Raw genomic sequence first — 22,590 nt, 5'->3', positions numbered from 1 at the left:
GCATCAAGTTCTTTTAAGGTTCTTTGTTCAGCCAATAATCAAATTCAAAATCAGAATCAAACAAATTATAGAATAATACAGAATCAGAGTCACTAGTAGTCATGCATCATAAGTCAGCAATGCAACAATTATGAAAATATCAACGATGTCTCTTATGAGAAAAACTGTTGAAAAAATGAAAATGATTAAAATAAAATATGGAAATATCACTAAAAATCTAATAAAATTAAAATAAGACTACAATTTTTTTCCAAATATTTTCGAAAATATATATAAAAAAATCAAATAAAATAGAAAAACAAGGAATTTGTGATTTTGAGGGTCAAATTCATTTAAAAGTTTCTTTTAAGTGAGTATTGTTTGTTGAATTATTTCTGAATTTATGGAAAATATTCGGAGTAATTTGAAACAGTAGCTTAAAGAGTGTCACCTAATAGGCTGGAATACTTATCATTATACTACAATCCTAAAGATCAACAAAAAATAAAAAAAGTAAAAAGTTGCTAACAAACTCTAAACTAGGATTTCAAATTTGGCTAAAATAAACAGAGAGTCCCCGAAAAGGGCGCCAATTTGATTCGTTGTAGCACACGGGTCAAAAACGAGTTTAAAAGTGTAGTAAAATGGAAACGATACTCGAGTCGTATCGCAAGGACTCTTGAATGTTTTAACCAAACGATCGTAATAATGAGGGGGACTTTCTAGGTTTATAATTTAAATTGAAGATGATTAAGGTAAAAACAAAATTGATAAATAAGCTAATTTATTGTATCGATTTCCGACTTATCATCTATTCTTATAATTTCAATTTCCTAAGCGGATTTGATCCTATTCGATTACAAAACTCATTGATAAACGCAATTGGTATTATATGATGTGTGTTCCTAATTTCTGAATTAAAGAAACAGATTTAAGCAAACACGACTTAATCAAACACAATAACGAAAAAACTACGCTAACGTGATTATAGTTAAGAATCATACAAACAATCAAATTTAATCAGCTATATCCTAAAAACAACAATCGAATTAAGCAAACGAGTTTAAAGGAAGAATTGAAAAGAAATCAAAATTAAATTGAAATTTATAAAAACCTCAAAGTGGAATTCGAATACAGCAGATCAATCCTATGAGAATTAGCTCTCCATAGACTTCCTATGCCCTATTTTCTACTTCGTGAATGCTGAATAGTGAATCCTAAAATTACTAATTTGTTTAAATAGAGTAAAGGAATTTAGGCCTAATAGCAACCGACAAAAATAAATAAATACAAAATCGACCCAAAAATTAAGTGTTTTCTTAAGTCTGAACTGAAAATGAATTATGCAACTCTTCTGAATTCCTAATTTGTTTTTGACTTCAACAAAAAACTTATATCTTATCCTTTCGACTTTCCAATGCACATTAGAACGTATCAATATAATTTTTTTAACTCAAGTTATGACCTGTACAGGAAGAAGGTGTAAATAATAATTTATTCAAAAAATAAACCGAATTCAACTTAATTTTTAAAAACCTATTAAAAAAAATTAAAATATTTTAAGAATCCATATAAAAATCTTAGCACATAATAATTTTAGCACAAAATAAAAGATAGTATAATACACTTAAAAAGTTGTCACCACTCCCTCGGAGAATAATCAAATTGATAGAGTAATGATCTTAGAGAATGGAGACTGGAATATGGAGAGGATAACCAATATCTTTCTTTAAAACATTACTAATCAAATCCTTGACATCCATTCACCTAGACTGAACAATAGAGAAGATGTTTGTAGATGGAGAGGAAATACATATGGAGAATACTCTGTAGCGAGTGCTTATGATGTGTTTCAAAATCGTTACGCTGATGCAATGACAAACTTGAGCATTAATCACATGTATCGTGAAGCTAATCAATGTGCTGACGCAATGACAAACTTTTTTAGTGCCATGCAGAAATTATTCCCTTCATCTCGCTTGATGCATTAGGGGTTTCGACCCCTAAAATCATTTCTGTTTAGTTGTTGTTTCTTTTTGGGCTTCGGCCTTCCGTTTAAAAAATATCAAATTTAAGTATAATCTAAATTCCAAAAACCCAAAATCCAAGGTTGAGAGTTCCTTAAAATTTGGATTTAACCTAACATCATATTACGGCGGTACAGAAGTTTTCAATACGAAGAGGAAAGGAAACTCTGAAATCAAAATCAAAGATGGGTAATATGATTTCTTCTTCTTCCTCCATACAAACTAGAACCAAAACCATGACAATGCTTTCTTCTTCCTCCTTACAAACTAGAACCAAAACAGTAACTATGCTTTCAAGTAATGTTTATTTACCAGATGAATGTTGGGAATATATCTTCAAATTCCTTATCAACCACGACACCAACGACATCCACAGTCATCTGAAGCCTCTTTCCATCGTATCCAAACAGTTTCTCTCCGTCACAAATCGTCTTCGAACATCTCTCACTGTCTATAATCCAACATGCCAGCTCTTCCGTAGATTCTCCAACATCTCCTCCCTCAGTCTATCCTCCTTCTACGACGGCCTCTTCGGTAGATTCTCCAACATCTCCTCCCTTAACCTATCATCCTACTACGATGGTGATCTCGACGATATTCTCCTCCAAATCTCTGGATTTCCATTGAAAATCACATCACTCAATCTATCTAACCAACTCAAGATTCCAACGAAAGGATTGCGAGCTTTCTCCAAAAACATTACAACTTTGACATCTCTCAAATGTTCCAACATTGCTACTCTTTATGACACCGACATGTTTTTCATTGCCGATTGCTTCCCTTTGCTCGAAGAACTTGACCTCAGTCACCCTACTCGCTTCAAATATGACAAAACTGCATTCCTCTTTGCACAGGATCTTTCATTGGCACTGTCCAAACTCCGCAAAGTTAACCTCTCTCATAATTACTTTATCTCCGACGAATTAATATTCCACTTGTTCAAGAACTGTAAGCTTCTCCAAGAGGTTAGCATCACTAATTGTTGGGGCATAACCCTGTCTGGCATTGCAGCTGCTCTCCGCGAGAGGCCAACATTGAGGTCTTTTTCTTCTTGCTATTCCTTATCATGGTGCTTTTCCGACCCCCTTACTTCACCTTTCATTCACTCATTGGTGAGTTTGAAGGGTTTGACTTCACTTAATTTGTTCGCTTGGAGGATATCGGATGAGTTGCTCTCCTCTATTGCAATGGAGGGTCTTCCTTTGACAAGGCTTGATCTCCCAAATTGTAAAGGCTATAGTTATACCGGACTATTTACTTTGCTATCCAAGTCTCCACGTATACAATATTTGAATCTTAAAGAGGCTCGTTTTTTGAATGATCAACGTGTTGCCGAGTTGTCTTTATTTCTTGGTGATTTAATGTCTATAGACCTTAGTCGTTGTGAAAGACTCACAGAAGCAGCCATGTTTTCACTAGTTAGTAAATGTCCTTCACTTATTGAGATCAAAATGGAATTCATGTCTATTGGAAAAGAGAGTGTAAGGAATTCTAATTCTTCGATGGATTGTATTGTAAACTCTCCATTAAAGTCTCTCTATTTGGCATTTTGTAAAGGGTTACAAGATGAAACTATCGAAAGGTTTTCTTCCATTTTCTCCAATTTGCAGCTACTTGATTTGTATTCTTGCCAATTTATATATGATGAAGGTATCGATCAAGTGTTAAGGAGATTTCGTAACATTAGACATTTGAACTTAGCCAATTGTTCAAGAGTGGACCTACTTGTTGGAATGAACTTTGAACTTCCTAAATTGGAGGTGTTGAATTTGTCATGTACAACGGTTAACGATGAAACACTCTGTGCAATCTCAAAGGGTTGTCGTGGGATTTTGCAATTGAACCTTGGAAATTGTCATTATGTCACATGGAAAGGGGTGAAATATGTGGTTGAAAAATGCACACAACTAAGAGAGATCAATTTGAAGAATTGTCGTAAAGTGCATGATAAATTTTCCTCGATGTTATCATCAAGCCCATTTTTAAGAAAGATAATTGCTCCACCTCATTTTTCTCGGGTCATGGATGCCGTATTTACTAGCATTCTAAAAGTACTCTATTGAAGTTTAAACTCTTGAATGTAAGTTTTCTTTTTCAACTTTAATTCTATGAGAGTTTACTTCGTTTTAGATGTCAACTTACAACTGATTATTTACTCATTAGTTCGCATATGATGAATATGCAAATATTTGAGTGTTACATGCAATTTTTGATTGTATTGCTTTTCATCACTTTGTCTTAAATTATTATATTACTTTGATAAGATTTGTGTCATACTTATTGCAGCCCTCCTTGGTATATTGGGTTTTGCATACTTCCTATAGCACGATTTTCTCTGCTGTTAATTTTCTGAGTTTTCTATGCGTCCTGTCAAATTTATGTTAAGTATTTCTTATTGAACAAAACTTGCAATCATTTAGTGGTCTATTTAATCAAATTATCAGTTTGGGTGCTTGAAAGTGTTCCTAGATGTTTTTGTTTTCTGTCAAGTAATATTGCTTGTAGTTTTATACTGCTTAATAATAGTGCATTACTTTGGTCTATTAATCCACAGGTGTGTTCTTCTATATGATGAATCTGATCCATGAAATCACAGTTGACTTCAAAATTCAAATATAATTATTGGACAAAGTATTCATTACGTATAACTAATACAAATCATAAATTTCTGCTACATATGTGATTGACATTTGTATTATATCATCTAGACATTCTAGCTTATTGACTTGATAAATAAACTATCATTGCTAAATATTGTAGTCTTTCATTTATGATGATATAGTCTTACAAGCCGTTATTTGCAACTTTACTTGTTCTGCAAGTTGCCAAAATATCTCACTAGCACCATTCACAACTCTTGCAATAAGATCTTTTGTCACAATTCTAATTTCTTCACAAGCTTCTCCTCTAAAAGTTGATTAAATTTCAGTATTAAACCACTCAAGACTTTGAACATTGACAACAAATTTAGCAATTTGAAAGACTCGTTTTTTCTCTCAGAAACAACCTTTCCAAATTTGATAAATGAAAGGCTTTTTGATTCAATAGCAATCTTTGCAAAACTGCTCATCCATGCTTTTGAACCTATTTTCTCAAATACAATACTACATAGCTTGTATTCAACCGAAATAACTTTCTTAACAACCATCTCATTTTTTAGTCTCTTGACGATAACCTAGAGCTTCCTTGTTAAAGAACATAAAAAATTCAAAACATGTTTCACAACGACGTTTTTTGATTGGGTCTTGATGCATATTATTTTCCATTAGAAGTTTTTAACAAACAATCTCTAGCTTTAGATGTTTCTAAGCTATAAGTTAACAACTTTCTAGGAGCAATTACTTCTCCTGAATAATCATCTAGGGGAGAGGGTGCTCTGGTATTTATAATCATGTTTGAATCAAATCATTACTCCTACAACTACTGGCTGCTACTACATGTGTTATCCAAATTATTATAGGATTATATTTTTTTTTCCTTCACCAACAAATTTTACCCGATAAACTGAACAGTATAAATAGTAGCATACTTTCACTTTTACAAAAATATAAAATAATTTTAACTAAAAAAACATTCAAAATAAATGTGTCATGGCATAACCAAATATAATTTTTTTAAATAATCAATTTTTTAAAATTAAATTTCAAAATAATCAATTTTTCAAAAAAATATAATATCAAAATAATCATTTTTCCCTATTTATGCGTCAGTTGAACTGACGCATCCAACTAAACATCAAAGGAGACGCTCAGAGACTTGGCGCATGCATGCAAAGCCAATGCATGTAGGGGCCACATGCATTGATGCATGTAGACACTTGTTGTTGTTATGGTAATATATATAACTCTATATCATTGTATCCAGATTGTTCATGACTGACAAATATATGTTGAACATCGTCATCATCTCAAATCTTCAACTGATAAAATTTTACTTGGTTGTCTGCAAACCACACCGGATTTTTATAGATGATTTGTCCCACCTGATTACACTGCAATTTCTTTTCTATTCTTTGTTTCAAATGTGAAAAATTTGATCGTAGATTTATTGTAAACCGAGCTACTTCTGTGTTGCGAAAATAAAAACCGAATAAGTGATGCTCAAATATTTCACCATCGGTATGAGCACCGATCATGTAATATGGTGATACAGACATTTCTGTAAATGTAAGTTTAGTGTTTGATGGTGAATGCATTGATCTCATATTAGCATGCAGTTAAATAGGGGAGACAGGGAATGTACTGATCACGCAAATAATCTACAAAGACAAGACAATACAATGCAAATAATGCAGCAAGATTCCATGTAGAGACAAGACAATGCAAAGCATGCGCCTGCATGATTCTCTGCCCTAATAATCCAAAGTTAGCCAAAGCATGCGCCTTCAAAGAAGATGTTTTTGCCCTAATAGTCCAAAGCAGGCGTTCTTATCAATGGTGCATAAAGTAAGACATGCGCCACTAGCCTTGGCGCCTATTCCTTGCATGGATAAAAGTAAGACATGCGCCACTAGCCTTGACGCCTATTACCATGGATGTCTAATTACATGCATGCACCACTAGCCTTGATGCCTACCCCATTCTTCACATGCATGCCCCCTAGCCTTGCCCATACTCACATGCTTCACATGCTGCCTATCTCATCTATTAGTATTGCAGCAACTCACAACACTCAACATCTGCAACATACAATATCTGTAACAATCAACATATGCAACACTCAACCTATACAACACTCAACCTCTGCAACGCTCAATCTCTCTGCCAAGGTCAATCTCTCTGCAACATTATGTCTCTATTGACTATGGGTGATGAACATCGAGGAACAATTAACAATATTGCGACATTTGTATGTTATCACTTTTTCTTATCCTTATTACTTCTTCTTAATTATTTTTTTTACTTATTTCTTAGTTATGTTTCTATTGTTTATTACTTCTTCTTACTTTATTTCTTACTTGTGTTTTATTAGGACCCAAAGCGATTTCGATACCGTGTACATGAATATGTACCACACGATCCTTTGATAGAATCATATATTCGAGGATGCAGTTTTGGTAATCTACTCAACATAGTCTCATACTCGGTTGACTATAAACTTATTCTTGTTTTGTTAGAGAGATGGAGACCTGAGACCCACACATTTCACCTTCCTTTCGGTGAGTGTACCGTCACACTTGAGGACGTCTACATGGTGTTAGGTCTACGTATCGATGGTAAGGTCGTAAATGGTAGAGTTAACCAAGATAACTCTATATGCAATAAATTATTGGGTGCCCTTTGTGTAAAGACACAACTACAGGAGAGACTTCTGGTCAAGCTATGAGTCAAGGTATTAACTTAAAATATCTTAAACAATATTGTGGGAGTAAAATTAACCGAAGAATCTACCGAGTATGAAAAGATAATTAAAGCTCGGTGTTATATTATGATTCTATTTGGTAATTTTTTATTTCTTGGAAGTACTGGTAATACAGTAAGTTTAAAATTTTACGTTGGGGTTCAACTGTTTTGGCCCATCCATATAGTGCATTGTGTAAAAATGCCAAAAAAAATACATTTGTACTTTTATTCATGCGCGTATTTGCTACAAGCGTGGAGTTCGTCAAGAATGTCGTCACTCGCCCCCGGAAAACGAGAAGCCATTCATATTCCCCTTTACAACAAAGTAAGTTTAAAATTAGCATCCAATTTATTAGACTTTATATTACAACTAACTGCAAATAATATTTTTCAACAACAGGTGTCTGAAACATGATGTAGTAGTCTATCGCAATCTAGGTGGTCAGTTAAAGGGATGAACAACAACAGGTGTCTGAAACATGATGTAGTAGTCTATCGCAATCTATTATACCACATTGGACCAGACGATGTAATACTACTACACAACTCTACATTTGACTTTAAAAAATTATCCAATTACATATCATTTAATCATGTCATATTCTTGTACAGTTTATCTAGAGGTCATATCTGGATCTTCATCATCAGGTTAACCATGATGATGATGATGCAATTTGAACAACAAAAACACCAATTATCGGATTCACTACTGTGGAGATGCACTAGAGTGATCGTGTAAAATTGTAGTTCGGCATGCAACAACAAATTTCAGAACCTCCGATGTGTTTGGAGGATTGACATCAACAAAGAGTCGATGCCCAATGAGATTATTCCGACTGCAGAGACTTCGCAAAAGAGATGTGTCGTCATTAGAAGGATCGACGATAACACATCTTAAACGAACCAGTCATACAGGGTGCTAGACCAACTCAACATTATATGAAATGGTTTAGGTCGGTTACAACGCCATAATTTGTGTATGAGCCAAGGTATTTGATTGATCCACACCAACGAGCTTCGTCATCATACGCCCAATAACAAATCCCCGTCCAAGAACAATGTTCACCCATTTAAACCCAGCGACCAGCCTCACACCATCACCCTGCCATATAAACCCAACAACCAAACACCCAACCTCGCAACTCATTCATACCACACATCCAAACTCAAAACCAAGAATTAAACCCTAACCACCAACAACCATACGCAACCACCACAACAGTCTATAGCCCATATGATTCATACGATTCAACATCATGTCATCGTAGTCCCCCACCAATGAACACCCAAACATCCCATTACCATAACATCCAACCATTGTTTGACTATAGTACACCTTAGGAACCATTGCTTCGTTTCCAAACCGATTCAATGTCCCAATTCGGGCAACCATATCATCCACAATTCACCCAACCACAACGACAACAAAGGCACCGAACTCAATTACGGAAGCGCTGTTGGCGTCAATCCCCCAGATATTGAGGACAAATGATGACACATCTATCAAATACCGTTGGACCTTCCACCGGACCTTCACAACAGCCACCATTGGATCATGTCAACACTCAAAGACCCCAAAAACCTCAAGAAAATCGTGGGGGACCTCGAATACAGGTTAACACACTTGGATGTAAAATAGATGAGCGTTTCAATTGTGCGAGTCATTAAATTTCTTATCAATTCTATGTCATTTTTCATTATAATATAATATAATTTTTATTTTCAGTATTTCATTTAATTAATTATAATTATAATATTTAAAATTTTAAAAAAAAAATATATGAAAGGAGCATACGTCCCATGCATTGGCGCATACACTATGTAGTGTATGCATGCATCAATGCATGTGACGCCTACATGCATTGACTTTGCATGCATGCGCCAAGGCTCTGGACGTCTTCTTTGATGGTTAGTTGGATGCGTAAGCTGATATAAGGAGAAAAAAGTGGTTATTTATTTATTTATTTCTTGAAAATTTGATTATTTTGGAATTTAATTTGAAAAACCTTGTTATTTAAAAAGAAATCACCAAATACACTAAATTTCACTTTGATTTGAAATATGAACCTTACATCGTATTTGAAATTTGAACTACATCCTCAATAATTATCTATTTCTTACGACATAGAAGTCAATGCAAGTATAGAATATTTTTAGCACAGTAAAGAAGAAAGAAAAAGTTACACCAAGAAACAATCCACAGATAAAATCATTTTTTAGTTCCACATTGAATCAGAGGTAAACAACTTCAAAAGACAGTGATAGCAATTTCTGAAAACTCAGGCCCATTTGCATGCATTTCCTTTCAGACAATCCTCTCTAACTCCCTAGCATAACTAAGTGTTTGGTTGATGAGTTGCAGAGATGGTATTTCTTTGCAAGGTGCAGAGTCTTTTGCCTTTTGAAAGAAGACAGAACCGTTCTTAATTTCCCACTCAGGGTGCTCCTGCAATCAGTAGATAATAATTTAGAATGGGAACGTGAAACATATATCTTGCTGATTATTGTGCAGCCAGATTTAGGCACATCAAGTAAAAGTACAAGAAGATCACTATATATTGGAAACGTGAAACATATATGATAACATCATGTATTGTGATAAGAGAAATTAAACTTGATTATACAACATCAATGTACAGTGCTTAGGCAAGATTAATGTCTCTTCCCACTCATGCTTGCACTAGATATGCTAAGGGCAGTGACGATTCTAACCTCTTTAATATACTCCAAGAGCTCCTGGTCTTTGGAGAACAGCAATATTTGCTTAGCATCATTAATTGAAAGATAGTCATATGCCTTTTCACTGCATCCTGCTATCTCATCTCTGAATGTTTTATAGAACAATACAAAAGGATCAGCAAAATGATATCTATATGCAAGAAAATAAAAAATAAAAAATAACATACAGCCAAGGTGTGGATATTCAAAATTATAATAATAGTTGTGCTTATGCCAAATTTCCATTGCAGAAACTTGAAAGGAGTTTATTCGGAAGCAATACAAAAACAGGCTTACTAAGTCGACTAAATAACGAAACACAGATTGAGTTCCAGTTTAACTGTTGAGTTCAATCATCTAGTATGCTTAGCCTATAAGAAATAATGATAACAACCTTTACCTGATTGTCTTAGCCAAAAGATCCATGAAGTAAGCATATGTTTCATGTGGCACAGTCTGCCGAGCACTCAAGACACGGTTGTAAGCCCCTTCCATAAAAGATTGCTCCAACTCCACGGCATGCTTAATACAAGGATTCTCTAGAGCAGTGGACGAAAGTAATTCCAACTCAGTATGAAATTCAGCTATCCTATTCTGCACAAGTAGTCTCAGCAGGTTGAGACCAAGTATTGGGTACTCCTGAGGAGATTGTGGAAGGCGATTGCTGCAACATATGAAAAGTCCCCATAAATTATAATAGCTCAACAAGAAAGTAGATGAGTTGGATATAGCACTACACTCTGATGCAGATACTACTAGTGTGTCGTTTTTGACATATAATGTCTCTTGTTTTATTTCTAAATTCACTATCCGAGATTAGAAACTTAATATTATGTACTTGTAAATAAAGGGGTGGAATCAGTTACCGAGCATCTGTATAATAAGGTTTCAACTGGAAGAAATCCCTTTCAAATGCATCTTGATCCTCTATTTTTACACTGAGGACAACAGCATGCTCATATATATCCCCTAACAATTTCAATAACAAATATGAAAAAAAACACATTTCAGATAATGAATTCATAGTTAGAAACCATTTCTTCACCATTTGATATTGCAGGAGCGTGAACAAACAGAAAGAAAAAAAGGCCAGAGCAAGTGATTGGAATGAAGAAAATTACTTGCTATTGTTAACTCCTGAATAGCATTAGGTGTATCTGCAAACAATGGTGGAAGACTTCTGAACCCTGTCAGTAACACCTGCAAGTGAAACAGGTTATCCAAAACGCGCAATAACAATCACGATCTCACACCGAATCAACCCACAAACGTTTTACTTCACAAGTATAACCGAATGAAAATTCCCATTATGAAAAGCAAGTTGATTGATTCAAAAGGGGCATTGAAATTAGGGTAAGAAATAAAGTAGGGTTTTGTAGAGTTACCTTAAGCTGGGAAAGGAGATTGGAACTGGAATCAAAGTCGTTTCTGAGAAACGCAGCCTTAAATCGATCGAAGAGCTGAGAAATCTCGGTTAATTTTGGATCCATTTCTTAGATATTTTGCAAATGCAGTTGTTGAGTGCTTCGAATAAAAGAACGACAGCGATGACGGAGAAGAGAAGTGGATTTCAAGACCCGCTTATTGTGGAAGCTTATGCTATATAGTATGGTTTGAAGCTTGCGAAATCGTCTGAAATGGAGAAGATTGAAGTGGAATCGGATTGCAAGACCTTAGTGGCGATGGTGAAAAGGAACACAGAAAGCTGCTCTAACTAATATTATTAATATTATTTAGTAGAATACACATTTTAAATTTAATTAAAAGAGTGATCGAATATAATAAAAAGAATTTAATTGAAATACACTAACACTGTAAAAAGATTTTATATCGTCAGTTAATCATAGCCGTTGGATATTAAAACAAGTTTGACTTTTATTTTAAAAATCTATAAAGTAATGCAAACGGGTGATGGTGATGAATCGTGTAATTTACACCGACAGTGTATAATAATTAATCTCAAATGAAAATTAATGATAAAATATGATATTGAAAAAGAAAAAAAATATTTTATTGATAGGATAAAATGACAATTATTTTGAGAGAAAAAAATATAAACGAGATATTTTTATGATACGAAATCACTATTTTCCCCACTTTTAGATTGTCCTCCCATTAAATGTCACAACTATCCCTAATGTCTACATGCACCTTTTTTACACACTCTTCAACATAAATTGATGAGACACATTTATTTTGTTAAAATTTAATTTAGAGATGCATCTCTTTATGCATATGAGGTTAACCTTCCATAAACACCATTAATTTTAAATTCATATAAATTTATGGAGTTTTACGGAGATGTGTCTCTAGACGTTTTTATTTTATATACTCCCAAGTCACTCAAAAAACTCCATTTGAGCTCTTTTGCTGCAAACCATTTTCAAACCTTATTTGAGAAAGTTCATCAAACTCACTCAGTTCATTATACTTCATTTGCTGCAAAATTACTTATTCCATTCAAGCTTCTCATCTCTAAAACTTTGATTTGGTAAGTTTCCATTTCATTTTTTGTTTTTGTTTTGAATGATGTTTTAGGTAACACACGTTGTTTAAGCTACATTAAATTGTAGTGCAATCGAAGTATGTAGCTAATGTGGACATGCATGGCCATTTGATTGGAGGTTAATGGGATTTTTTCCATGGCTGAAAATCGCGACTTCATTTGGAGATGCATCTCTGGATTAAGTTTGGACTATTTTTGAAGATGTATCTTCGAATTTGTATATGACTGCACTTTGGTTGAATTTTTTATGTGACTTTCTGATTTTAACGCTGACTCAATGGTTGAAAAACAACCCTGACAAAATTAGGCTTGACCGTGTGTCCGAAACCGCATATGTACGACGCGAGAGGGTCGTAGACAGGATCACGAGGCCACAAGTCGATGTTAACTCATTTGATGGTTCACAACATCGAGGTTCCCAACCATCCGATTCTACTTCTCATGTGTATATACTCAAACGATGATGCAGTTTGGACAACAAAAACACCAATTATCTGATTCACTACCGTGGAGATGCACCAGAGTGACCGTGTAAAACTGTAGTTTAACAAATCTGACTAGAGAAACACTTACTTGGTGACAACCTCAACAAATCATCGGTTGAGTACATACACATAAAAGTATATATCATTTAAATATTATAAAAATATGCACTATTTAATTATTTATATTTTCTATTTTTTTTTATTAATGTGCCTCAATTTTGTGTACAAACTTTGTGCATATGCAAGACTTCCTCTATGAACTAACTCTAAATTACCTTCTCATCGAATAATATTGTAGCCTCGTAACCAAGCATAATAAGACAAAGTGAACTTCATCGAATAATATTGTAGCCTCGTAACCAAGCATAATAAGACAAAGTGAACTTCATAAGTGAGACTAAACTTTATCTTTAAACTAAGTCTTTGTTTTTATTATTTATGTTTGTTTTATGGAATGAGGACCATTTTGGAATCAATTATGGTATGTGTTTATATAAGTCGGAAAATTCTCTTTCCATCCATATATATATATATATATATATATATATATATATATATATATATATATATATATATATATATATATACTCTTCCATCATAATGAAAAATTAAAATTTCCTCTAATGTTCGGAGATGCTTCTTTGGATACACCTTTTTTACACACATTTCAGATGAAATTGTTGAGAAACCTTTATTTTATTAAAATTTAATCGGGAGATGTATCTCCGTATGCATAAAAGGTTAATCAAGAGATGAATCTTCGTTATGTTTCTTAGTTAAATATTCAGTGAGTTTTTCGAAACTGCATCTCTGAAATATGCTTTGTTAATTAAAACGAAAAACAACTAGGAACAATAAAAAAAATAGTGGAACAAAACATAAATTAACTTGAAAATACACATTACATATTTAAAAGTTAAAGTTAACATAAATTTGACGTTACATTTAATTATAAATTGGCAGTTGAGGACGTTGCAACATCCTTAAAAATCTTCAGTCGATCTTGCAATCGTTGTGTCCACTTCAATCAGACCCTTTGTTGAGTAACGGTAAAAGGTACTCCACATAACCTTTAAATCATCATCCGTCTTCAGCTCAAGCTTGATGAAACAAATATTCCCTTCATTGTCAATCGAGGGTGAATGATACTCGATCTTGACAAGTCTCCGATTTTTGGCATATCGCTAGAGAGTTTCCGTTTGGATTTCAGATCGATGAGAAATATATCCCTGAAGATCCAAAATTGAAGTGGAGGTTTTGCGCCATTGAAATACACAAATGCGAGATGACGAAATGTATTCATTCTGGTTTGTATAAATAAAATGGAATGAAATACCCTATTTATAGAAGTTCTAGATCAATAAGGATCTTACAAACCCTATCATTTGATTAAGGGGCTTTTACGAAGATGCACACCCATATAGTCCCCTATTTAGTTTTTTAAAAATAATTTAAAGGTGCATCCAAAAATGCATATTCGGATACACCCTATTTTTTCTCTCTTCAGAAATAAGGGGATTTACAGATATGTACATCCGTAAAGTCCCTCGTGTTGTTTTTTATAAGTAAACGGTGTGTTTGGAGATGAATCTCTGGATCCACCCAACCTTGTTGTTCACACAGAACCAATGCATTATGTAGTACAAAAAATAGAAGCACAAAAATTGTCAAAAAAATTACCACCAAATTTTATAACATTATGCGGTGTGTTACATACAAAAAACAAGTTACATAGTTAGATTAAAACTAAAATGCATTAAAAGATATGTCGCTACCTAAATCTATTTGTGGTTCCTTCTTTGACCTTTCCTAATTTATTTCTCTTTCAATGTCTCTAAACTTGGTGAACTATTCCATCCTTTTCAGAAAGTGGTATGACCAAGTTTCAGCATCTTGTGTGAAATGTGTCGTCCACTCCGGTGATGTCTTTGGTATAGGACATCCCGGTTTCAAATAAACCTTAACAAAATATTGCTTTTTTGATAGCCAATCAATACACATGATGCGTTCAGATGAATTTTGAGGTAACTTACTCCGAAGTGGAAATAATATTTCTGAGAAGGCATATCGTGTTAAACCAATACACACCTTATCATAAGCACTAGTTATAAGATGTCTCATTCCGAGAAGCGCATCCATTTTCAAACGGTGTCGGGCCACTAAGATAAGGAATAAGATCATTGAGAATTGCACCGTAATTTTCTTCGTTCCCGTATAACTTTGTGTATGATTCCCTATGCATCATCATCTCTCGTTTAAGATGATGACAAACAAATTGGAAGTCATTCTCTCCTTTACCGAGCAAACCTGAAACAATTTGAAAACTACAATTTTTGTCACCTTCAACATTTATAATCCGCTCTATGTGTTTGTGCATAAAAAACGACATCTCTTCAATGTGTTTGATTTTTGTTAACGGTGGTTGAGGAAATGGTTTGTTAATGCGAGCACCCTTAAAAACACTTTTTTATTTTATTTTGGAGTCTGAGATTCTGGAAAATGCGAGTCAACATGTTCATAGTATGAAGGAGACTGTCACATAGAGTTGTTACTTTGTTTTAAATGGTTCCGGCGGTGGCTTAAAATCCTTTGTTTCTGGATATGTAATCTTTCTCAGTTGCTCTTTGATGTGAAATTTCATAATGTCATCGACTTTCATGAATTTATCTTGGATCACTTCCCACATGGTCATGATAAATAAGTTTGATTCATCATCCTTCATCACATCATTAAAATGAAGCCTTTTCCAGTGAGTGCAAACTTCATCCATACTTATCGATTTTCAAGCTTTATCTTCTTTGAAATTAAACAAACACATGGAATACCGTACATATTCATAAGTGTATAACCACACTTTGAGCTATCTGAACCTATTTTATCTGCTCGCGTGGCTTCGTGAAAAGTAAAATTCAAAGTCGCCTGAGATACGTGGTCAACCAACTGTGAATAAATGATGTTATTTTTGAATCGGTGTTCTAACACAGTAATGCTCTGACCAAAAGATGTTTGTATCCCATTGTGTTAGTTTCAAAGCATTTGGTTCACGACATCCCAATCTTGACAAAAATCACTTTTACTATTTCCTAACCAATTCATCAATCTAGCATGTGCATATTCAACTATGTTAGTTGTTGTATTGCCAAAGTGCCGAACCTGATCGATCTGAATACAAACAATCTTCTCTTTAACCTGATCCAAAATAGTGCCCTCAACATATTTCAACAAATCAAGATTCTCGTCAGAAGATGCATATTAGGATTCAACGTTCTTTTATTCAGCTCAAAAATCTGATTAATGCAAAAAAACAAGGGATGAAATGAATGAACTTTACCTGTAATTTCATTTTCTTTTACTCCCTTTTATGTGATGAAATACAATGATGTTTTTGTGTTGAAAAGTTGATTGAGAATGAGAGAAACTTTTTAAGGGTTTTGAAAAATTGAGGCTTTTTTTTTCCAGTATGAAGAGGAAGATCATGCAAGTTGGTGTTTTATCCAATTTTACCACTTGACATTTTCGGATATGCATCTCCGAAAATATCACTCAATCGTTAATTAAATCAACTCAGGGAATAAAAACACTCAAATAAGTACAAGGGATAATTCAAATATGCATCTCAGGATATATGCAAATAATATACGGAGATACATCTCCGAATCATATTTTCTTTAATATGAGGTGAATCTCAGAAAAAGAAGTCTGGTGTGATTTTGAGTGCGTCCGAACACATGAAGAACATCTTTCCTTTTTAGAGGTGTGAAATGCATACATAAGGATATAATGAGCATTCCCTAGAATTATGATTTCTAACATTTATGGGTCTGACTAAAAAAACTCTAAACATTGTAACCAAGCCCAATTGGGATTATAATAATTATGTGATTGCTCTTTCCACCCTTAGAGGGTGTTTTCCACACTATTGGAAACTTCAAAATATCATTCATGTATTTGGAGATATATCTTCAGATGCACGTAAAATCACATTAATAAAAGGGTTGCAAATGAGACACCTCTATTTTACTCATAAATAATTATCTAGAAGATGTAACCATCTTAAATATATTACAAATAAAAACCAAGAACTCATGCGACTGACACTTTATACTTCAGATAAAAACCAAGAACTCATGTCAATATAATTTGTTTTTGTCAAAATGAAATGTTATATAATGAAAAACAAAATCAACTCCTTATTTATTGTGGATTATATAATGCACGATCCAACTGCATTAAGTGTATGAAAACATTATTTAAAAAAAAAATACACCTTTTATTATCGAATAATGTTTCAGCTTCAATCATGGGTTGTTTTACTTGTTCCAGCTTCAATTATGAACTGTTTCACCTTCAATTGAAGTGTATCTTTAGATATCGGAGATGCATTTTTGAATAATTTTTTTATGAATCAAATAGAAATATCTCACTTATAAAAATTTTGTTGATATAATTTTAGATGCGTCCGAAGATATATCTCCGAATATTATAAGCATTTGTGATTGACTTTTCACAAAGGTGGGGAGGGGCTCAAACTCTCTATTGTTTGGAAGAAACCATATATTTATGTTGATAAATTTAAAATGAATATATTTTTGTATCAATGGAGCGCTTCATCTCGTGGACGCCTTATTCAGGACCATCATGGCCGATTCATAGGAATTTTTAAGTAGTCTACAACAATTTTCTCTTTGCAGAGATTTGAGAGTTACTTGGTAACACCATTTTTGCATGGAATCTCGATATCAAAAAAATTATTTTTGAAATTAACTCACAATCTCTCTACAACATGGTAAAAAAAAGGTCATATACAACTTATAGTCCACTTTGTCTCCTTCTCAAAGACATACAACTTATACTCTCCACTTTTTCTCAAGGTTTAGGCTTAGCAGTTGATTAATATGGTCTTTGAATCAATGTATACTCATAAATTACTATCACCAATAAAGCGTTTTCACTTGAAGGTTGACGACAAAATCTGACATGAATTTGAAATCTTCCCCCCCTTCTACTCTAAAATGCATGTAAGGAAAAAAAAAAGGGGGAAACAAAAGGTATAAACTATAGACATACTAGAACAGAGAATTGACTTAGAACAATGAGAAGTCATAACACATGTTATCTTCAACCTCAAGCTAATAAGACCTCACTCCACAACAATCATAGTAGCATAAAACTAGGATAACTTAACACCATATCCGTTGCACCCATGCTGCTGCCAATGAAGTCTTCAATAAGTATGATACATGAATCTTATCTGTGTAATATAATTTAAGGCAAAAGAATGAAAAGCAATACACTTTAATTTGGCATATAACACCAAACTGCTTGCATTAAATTGTACATTTTATAAAAAATCTTCCAATATTAGTAAGGCAATTACACGTTAACAAATAAAATAACTTAGAGAAGTAAATGTGAAAACAAAAAACATGTTGCATTTTAGTGTTCAAAAAACATCTTACAAAAAAACTAGAACAAAAGACATCCATGACGCGAAAAGAATCTTCTCTTTTTGTCACCGAACTTTTTGTTATTGAAGATGTTGCAAGATGAAACGGTTATCTTTCTCAATGATGGCCTTGAAAATATCATTTCGTCAACAATATTAAGAACCAATTTACAACAATACATCAAATTGATCTCTCTGAGTTGCGTGCAGTTATTTAGCACATGCTTGATTCCCTCCTTTGTAATATCATCACAATTTTGTAGTATCAGTTGCAAAAGTCCAGAACAATTCTTTGAGACCACACAAAGTGTTTCATCGTCAACATTTGTATTTGATAAGTTCAACACCTTCAATTGAGGAACTTCAAAGTTCATTCCATGCAGCTTCACTTGTAAACAGCTAGCTAAGTTCAAAAGTCTAATCTTACAACATCTCCTCAAAACATGAAAAATACCTTCTTCCGATATGTTAGTGCAATTACTCAAATTAAGAAATTGCAAATTGGGGAAAATGGAAGCAAACATTTTGATGCTTTCATCTCTTAGCCAGGAACTATGGGTCAAACTGAGAGACTTTAATTGAGGGCTTACAACGAAATCCTCGAAAGAATTAGAATTCAGTACACCCTCTCACCCAATCCCAATCCTTGTGTCATTCATTTTGATCTCACTAAGTGAAAGACAATTACTTACAAGTGAAAGCAAAGATAACTCTGTGAGCATGCCACATCGACTAAGGTTTATAGACATTAAATCACCCAAAAACATAGACAACTCCACAACATGTTCGTCATTCAAAAAATAAGCATTTTGAAGATCCAAATGTTGTATAGATTGACACTTGGATAACAAACAAAAGATTCCAGCATAACTATATCCACGAGAATATTGAAGGACAAGCTTTTTCAAAGGAATACCTCCGGTTGCAATAGAGGAAAGCAAATCATCGGAGATAAGCGAATATGACAAATCAAGACAAGCTAAGTCCTTCAAACTCACCAGAGAGTTAATAAAGTGTGAACTAATGTCATCGTTGCTAGACATCCAACTAATTGATAGAGACTTCAAAGTTGGTCTCTCACGGATGGCAGAAGCAATGCCGTGATGAGTTAATTGTGAACGGTTCGACATCACAATATCTTCAAAAAACTCAGAATTCTTACATACTTGTAAAAACCATGCATCGAGCCTTCGCTGAGCCTTCGCTAGGCGAAGCAGAGGCGACCAGGCCAGGGGCTGCTTTGCCCTTTTGCTGCCCATTTCATGTTTACCTAATGATAATCCTGCATTATTTGGCTTAAATTCCTGGCTGTTATATTTATCTTATGGTGCAATTTCCAAGTATATTTTATCTCGATGCTTTAATCCGTGTGTTCATGGTGTAAAGGCTAGCATACTTCCGAAGAAATAGCCGGCTAGGTACTCCGCTTTATGCATGGGAAGCTTTCATGGAGATGGATTCTAAATTGTTTCACTTTAATGTGAAGATTCATATTGATTGCCTAATTAATTTTAATGTAGTGATCCTTAATGTGTTGATTTTAATGTATCGATTTAATGCGGTATCACCATAATTACCTAATGAACTTAAAACATGGACTTTAAATAAATGATATCGGACCTCTCTTTATTACCCCACAATTTCGATATTACGGTCATGTCCCGCGAATATGGGGATATCCTTAGCAAAGACCCTTCGGTAAAATCATCATAGTCCCTCGGACGTTGCCTTCGAAAATACCATTTTTGTCCCTCGATGACCCTTCGGTATAGCCTACGGTTAAATGATGATAGTCCCTTCGAATGCTAAGGTATCCTCACAACTGTTGCCTTCAATGACCAATCGATGACCCTACGATGACCCTTCTACATCCCAAGGATAAAACTACTTACTTCTCAATAGTAAGGACAGTTTTACCCTCATAAGGATAGGAAACGCCCGGAAAGACCTCGGACAGGTATAACCTTAATTGCTCATTCATAACCAAAAAATATACTTTTCACCTCACACCTTTCAAACATCTTTTTGGAAAATCACCACTTAGCATACATCCGCACTAGGATCATTGCCGAGTTATATTTTTCTAAACTATTTTCTAAATTAAAACGAGATAACCACTTTGTATACATTCATGCAAGAATCATTACAAAGTTAAATTCTCATTTTGCAAAACATTTTTCACACCTTTCTCAACCACCTTTTTCAAACTAGAAAACATAAATGATTGAGCAATTAAGAGCCCATGGATAACCATGGATACAAAGGGTGCTAATACCTTCCCTTTGTATAAAGTACCTCCCGAACCTAAGAATTTAAAATTAAGGTCTTTCCTGTTCTTTTCCACCTTTCCTTATGGGATAAAAGAAAAGTCGGTGGCGACTCTTGCTAACCGCGACATTGCGATTACAAATCCAATAAAGTCCAGTTCACCGTATGACAGGATCACTTCCCACATGGTCATGATAAATAAGTTTGATTCATCATCCTTCATCACATCATCATCATCATAATCATTATCATCAAAATGGAGCCTTTTCTAGTGAGTGCAAACTTCATCCATACTTATCGATTTTTCAAGCTTCATCTTCTTTGAAATTTAACAAAAACATGGAATATCGTACATATTCCTAAGTGTATAACCATACTTTGAGCTATCTGAACCTGTTTTATCTGCTCGCTTGGCTTCGTGAAAAATAAAATTCAAAGTCGCCCGAGATACGTTGCCAACCAACTGTGAATAAATGATGTTATTTTTGAATCGGTGTTCTAATGCAGTAATGCTCCGACCAAAAGATGTATGTATCCCATTGTGTTAGTTTCATAGCATTTGGTTTACGACATCCCAATCTTGACAAAAATCACTTTTACTATTTCTCAACCAATTCTTCAGTCTAGCATGTGCAGATTCAACTCTGTTTGTTGTTGTATTGCCAAAGTATCGAACCCGGTCGATCTAAATACAAACAATATTCTCTTTAACCTGATCCAAAATAGTGCCCTCAACATATTTCAACAAATCAAGATATCTCGCACACACACTCCTGAAGCGTATTACAAATTTGGAATATTCTTTCATGGAAGAATTTATTATACCATTCCATGCATCCATTATATTTTCCACCACCACACTAGGTTTTATCATTTTTTTCATCTTCAAGTTTGACTTGTTTGGTGCCTACTGTAGGTTTTACTTGACTTCTCAAATTTTTTTGTTATGTGATACTTAAAAAGTAATTCACACGGTGTAGGAAACACCGTTGCAACCAAATTTATCAATGCGGTGTTGCGATCAGTGATTATCACCTATGGCATGTTTTTTTGGTCCTTCAACATAGTCTTGCACATTTTCCAAAACCATGTAACATTGTCCTCTTTTTTGGATTCCAAAAATGAAAAACCAATTGAAAAAATCATCCCCGTAGAATTTTCAATAGTGGAATTTTATACTTGTTTTTTTTGTATGTTGAATCAATTATGAGCACAGTGGGAAAATGTTGAACAACTTGATGGAATCGGGACGACTCCAAACTATATCTCGAATGGTGACTTTATCCTCATAAACTATGTACCTAGAAACATATGTGTCATCTTCCAAAAGCTTCAACATTTGTTGCATATCAGATTTTGGTCCTCTTATCACCTTATTGTTTCGAGGACACACATTGTATATTTGCTTGATATTTGAAACATTTAGAGGTTTTTTTTTTGGTTTCAAAGTTGCGTGTATGTTTTTTGGCGCCACCATGTTTAGTGATATGTCCAAAACAAGTTTCCTCTCATCTGGAACAAGACGACATACAATGGTATGATCAACTAGCTTGTCAGTCAAGACATGATTATGTATTCCGAAAATCACATTAATTTTTCATGTTTCATCCGCCATACTATATCTACGCAATTTAAACAAACACTTATATTTTCTCGATCTCATGTTGTAACAACCTAATTTTAGTATTTAATTATTATATTATTATTATTATTATTATTTTATTTTATTTATTTGGAGTGTTAATTAATTAATTGGTTGTTAGGTAGTATAATAACCGATTATATTAATTAATATGGTGTGTTAATTAATTATTTAGTT

General features: G+C 33.9%; 3 protein-coding genes across 3 annotated transcripts; 1 reads left to right on the top strand and 2 right to left on the bottom strand.

Moving 5' to 3' along the window:
- Nucleotides 1–2,019: 2,019 nt before the first annotated feature.
- On the top strand, nucleotides 2,020–4,685 carry LOC127107192 (F-box/LRR-repeat protein 3). Its single transcript, XM_051044482.1, has 2 exons — nucleotides 2,020–4,086; nucleotides 4,561–4,685. Exon 1 carries the CDS (start codon nucleotides 2,192–2,194, stop codon nucleotides 4,067–4,069), a length of 1,878 nt encoding a protein of 625 aa, XP_050900439.1. The 5' UTR covers nucleotides 2,020–2,191; the 3' UTR covers nucleotides 4,070–4,086; nucleotides 4,561–4,685.
- A 4,696-nt stretch (nucleotides 4,686–9,381) lies between these two features.
- On the bottom strand, nucleotides 9,382–11,804 carry LOC127107191 (26S proteasome non-ATPase regulatory subunit 8 homolog A). Its single transcript, XM_051044481.1, has 6 exons — nucleotides 11,452–11,804; nucleotides 11,188–11,266; nucleotides 10,933–11,035; nucleotides 10,467–10,730; nucleotides 10,061–10,172; nucleotides 9,382–9,794 (listed from the first exon to the last, which is right to left on the bottom strand). The coding sequence occupies exons 1-6, from the start codon at nucleotides 11,554–11,556 to the stop codon at nucleotides 9,654–9,656; spliced, it is 804 nt and encodes a 267-aa protein (XP_050900438.1). The 5' UTR covers nucleotides 11,557–11,804; the 3' UTR covers nucleotides 9,382–9,653.
- Nucleotides 11,805–18,473: 6,669 nt separating this feature from the next.
- LOC127104892 (uncharacterized) lies at nucleotides 18,474–21,645 on the bottom strand. Its single transcript, XM_051042035.1, has 3 exons — nucleotides 21,597–21,645; nucleotides 19,369–19,707; nucleotides 18,474–18,996 (listed from the first exon to the last, which is right to left on the bottom strand). The coding sequence occupies exons 1-3, from the start codon at nucleotides 21,643–21,645 to the stop codon at nucleotides 18,524–18,526; spliced, it is 861 nt and encodes a 286-aa protein (XP_050897992.1). The 3' UTR covers nucleotides 18,474–18,523.
- Nucleotides 21,646–22,590: the final 945 nt, after the last annotated feature.

The sequence above is a fragment of the Lathyrus oleraceus genome, chromosome 7 (genome assembly GCF_024323335.1).
Source record: "Lathyrus oleraceus cultivar Zhongwan6 chromosome 7, CAAS_Psat_ZW6_1.0, whole genome shotgun sequence".
NCBI lineage: Eukaryota > Viridiplantae > Streptophyta > Magnoliopsida > Fabales > Fabaceae > Lathyrus > Lathyrus oleraceus.
The sequence above is the reverse complement of the archived record's forward strand: the minus strand, read 5'-3'. Positions and strand labels throughout refer to the sequence as shown.

Coding starts and splice junctions, on each gene's coding strand:
- LOC127107192 (XM_051044482.1), top strand. CDS start 2,192: ATGGGTAATATGATTTCTTCTTCTTCCTCCATACAAACTAGAACCAAA.
- LOC127107191 (XM_051044481.1), bottom strand. CDS start 11,556: ATGGATCCAAAATTAACCGAGATTTCTCAGCTCTTCGATCGATTTAAG. Junction 11,267..11,451: donor ATCTCCTTTCCCAGCTTAAG/GTAACTCTACAA, acceptor TTTCACTTGCAG/GTGTTACTGACAGGGTTCAG. Junction 11,036..11,187: donor TCAGGAGTTAACAATAGCAA/GTAATTTTCTTC, acceptor TGAAATTGTTAG/GGGATATATATGAGCATGCT.
- LOC127104892 (XM_051042035.1), bottom strand. CDS start 21,645: ATGATAAAACCTAGTGTGGTGGTGGAAAATATAATGGATGCATGGAAT. Junction 19,708..21,596: donor TATAATGGATGCATGGAATG/GTATAATAAATT, acceptor TGCTTCGCCTAG/CGAAGGCTCAGCGAAGGCTC. Junction 18,997..19,368: donor TTCTCGTGGATATAGTTATG/CTGGAATCTTTT, acceptor CCAATTTGCAAT/TTCTTAATTTGAGTAATTGC.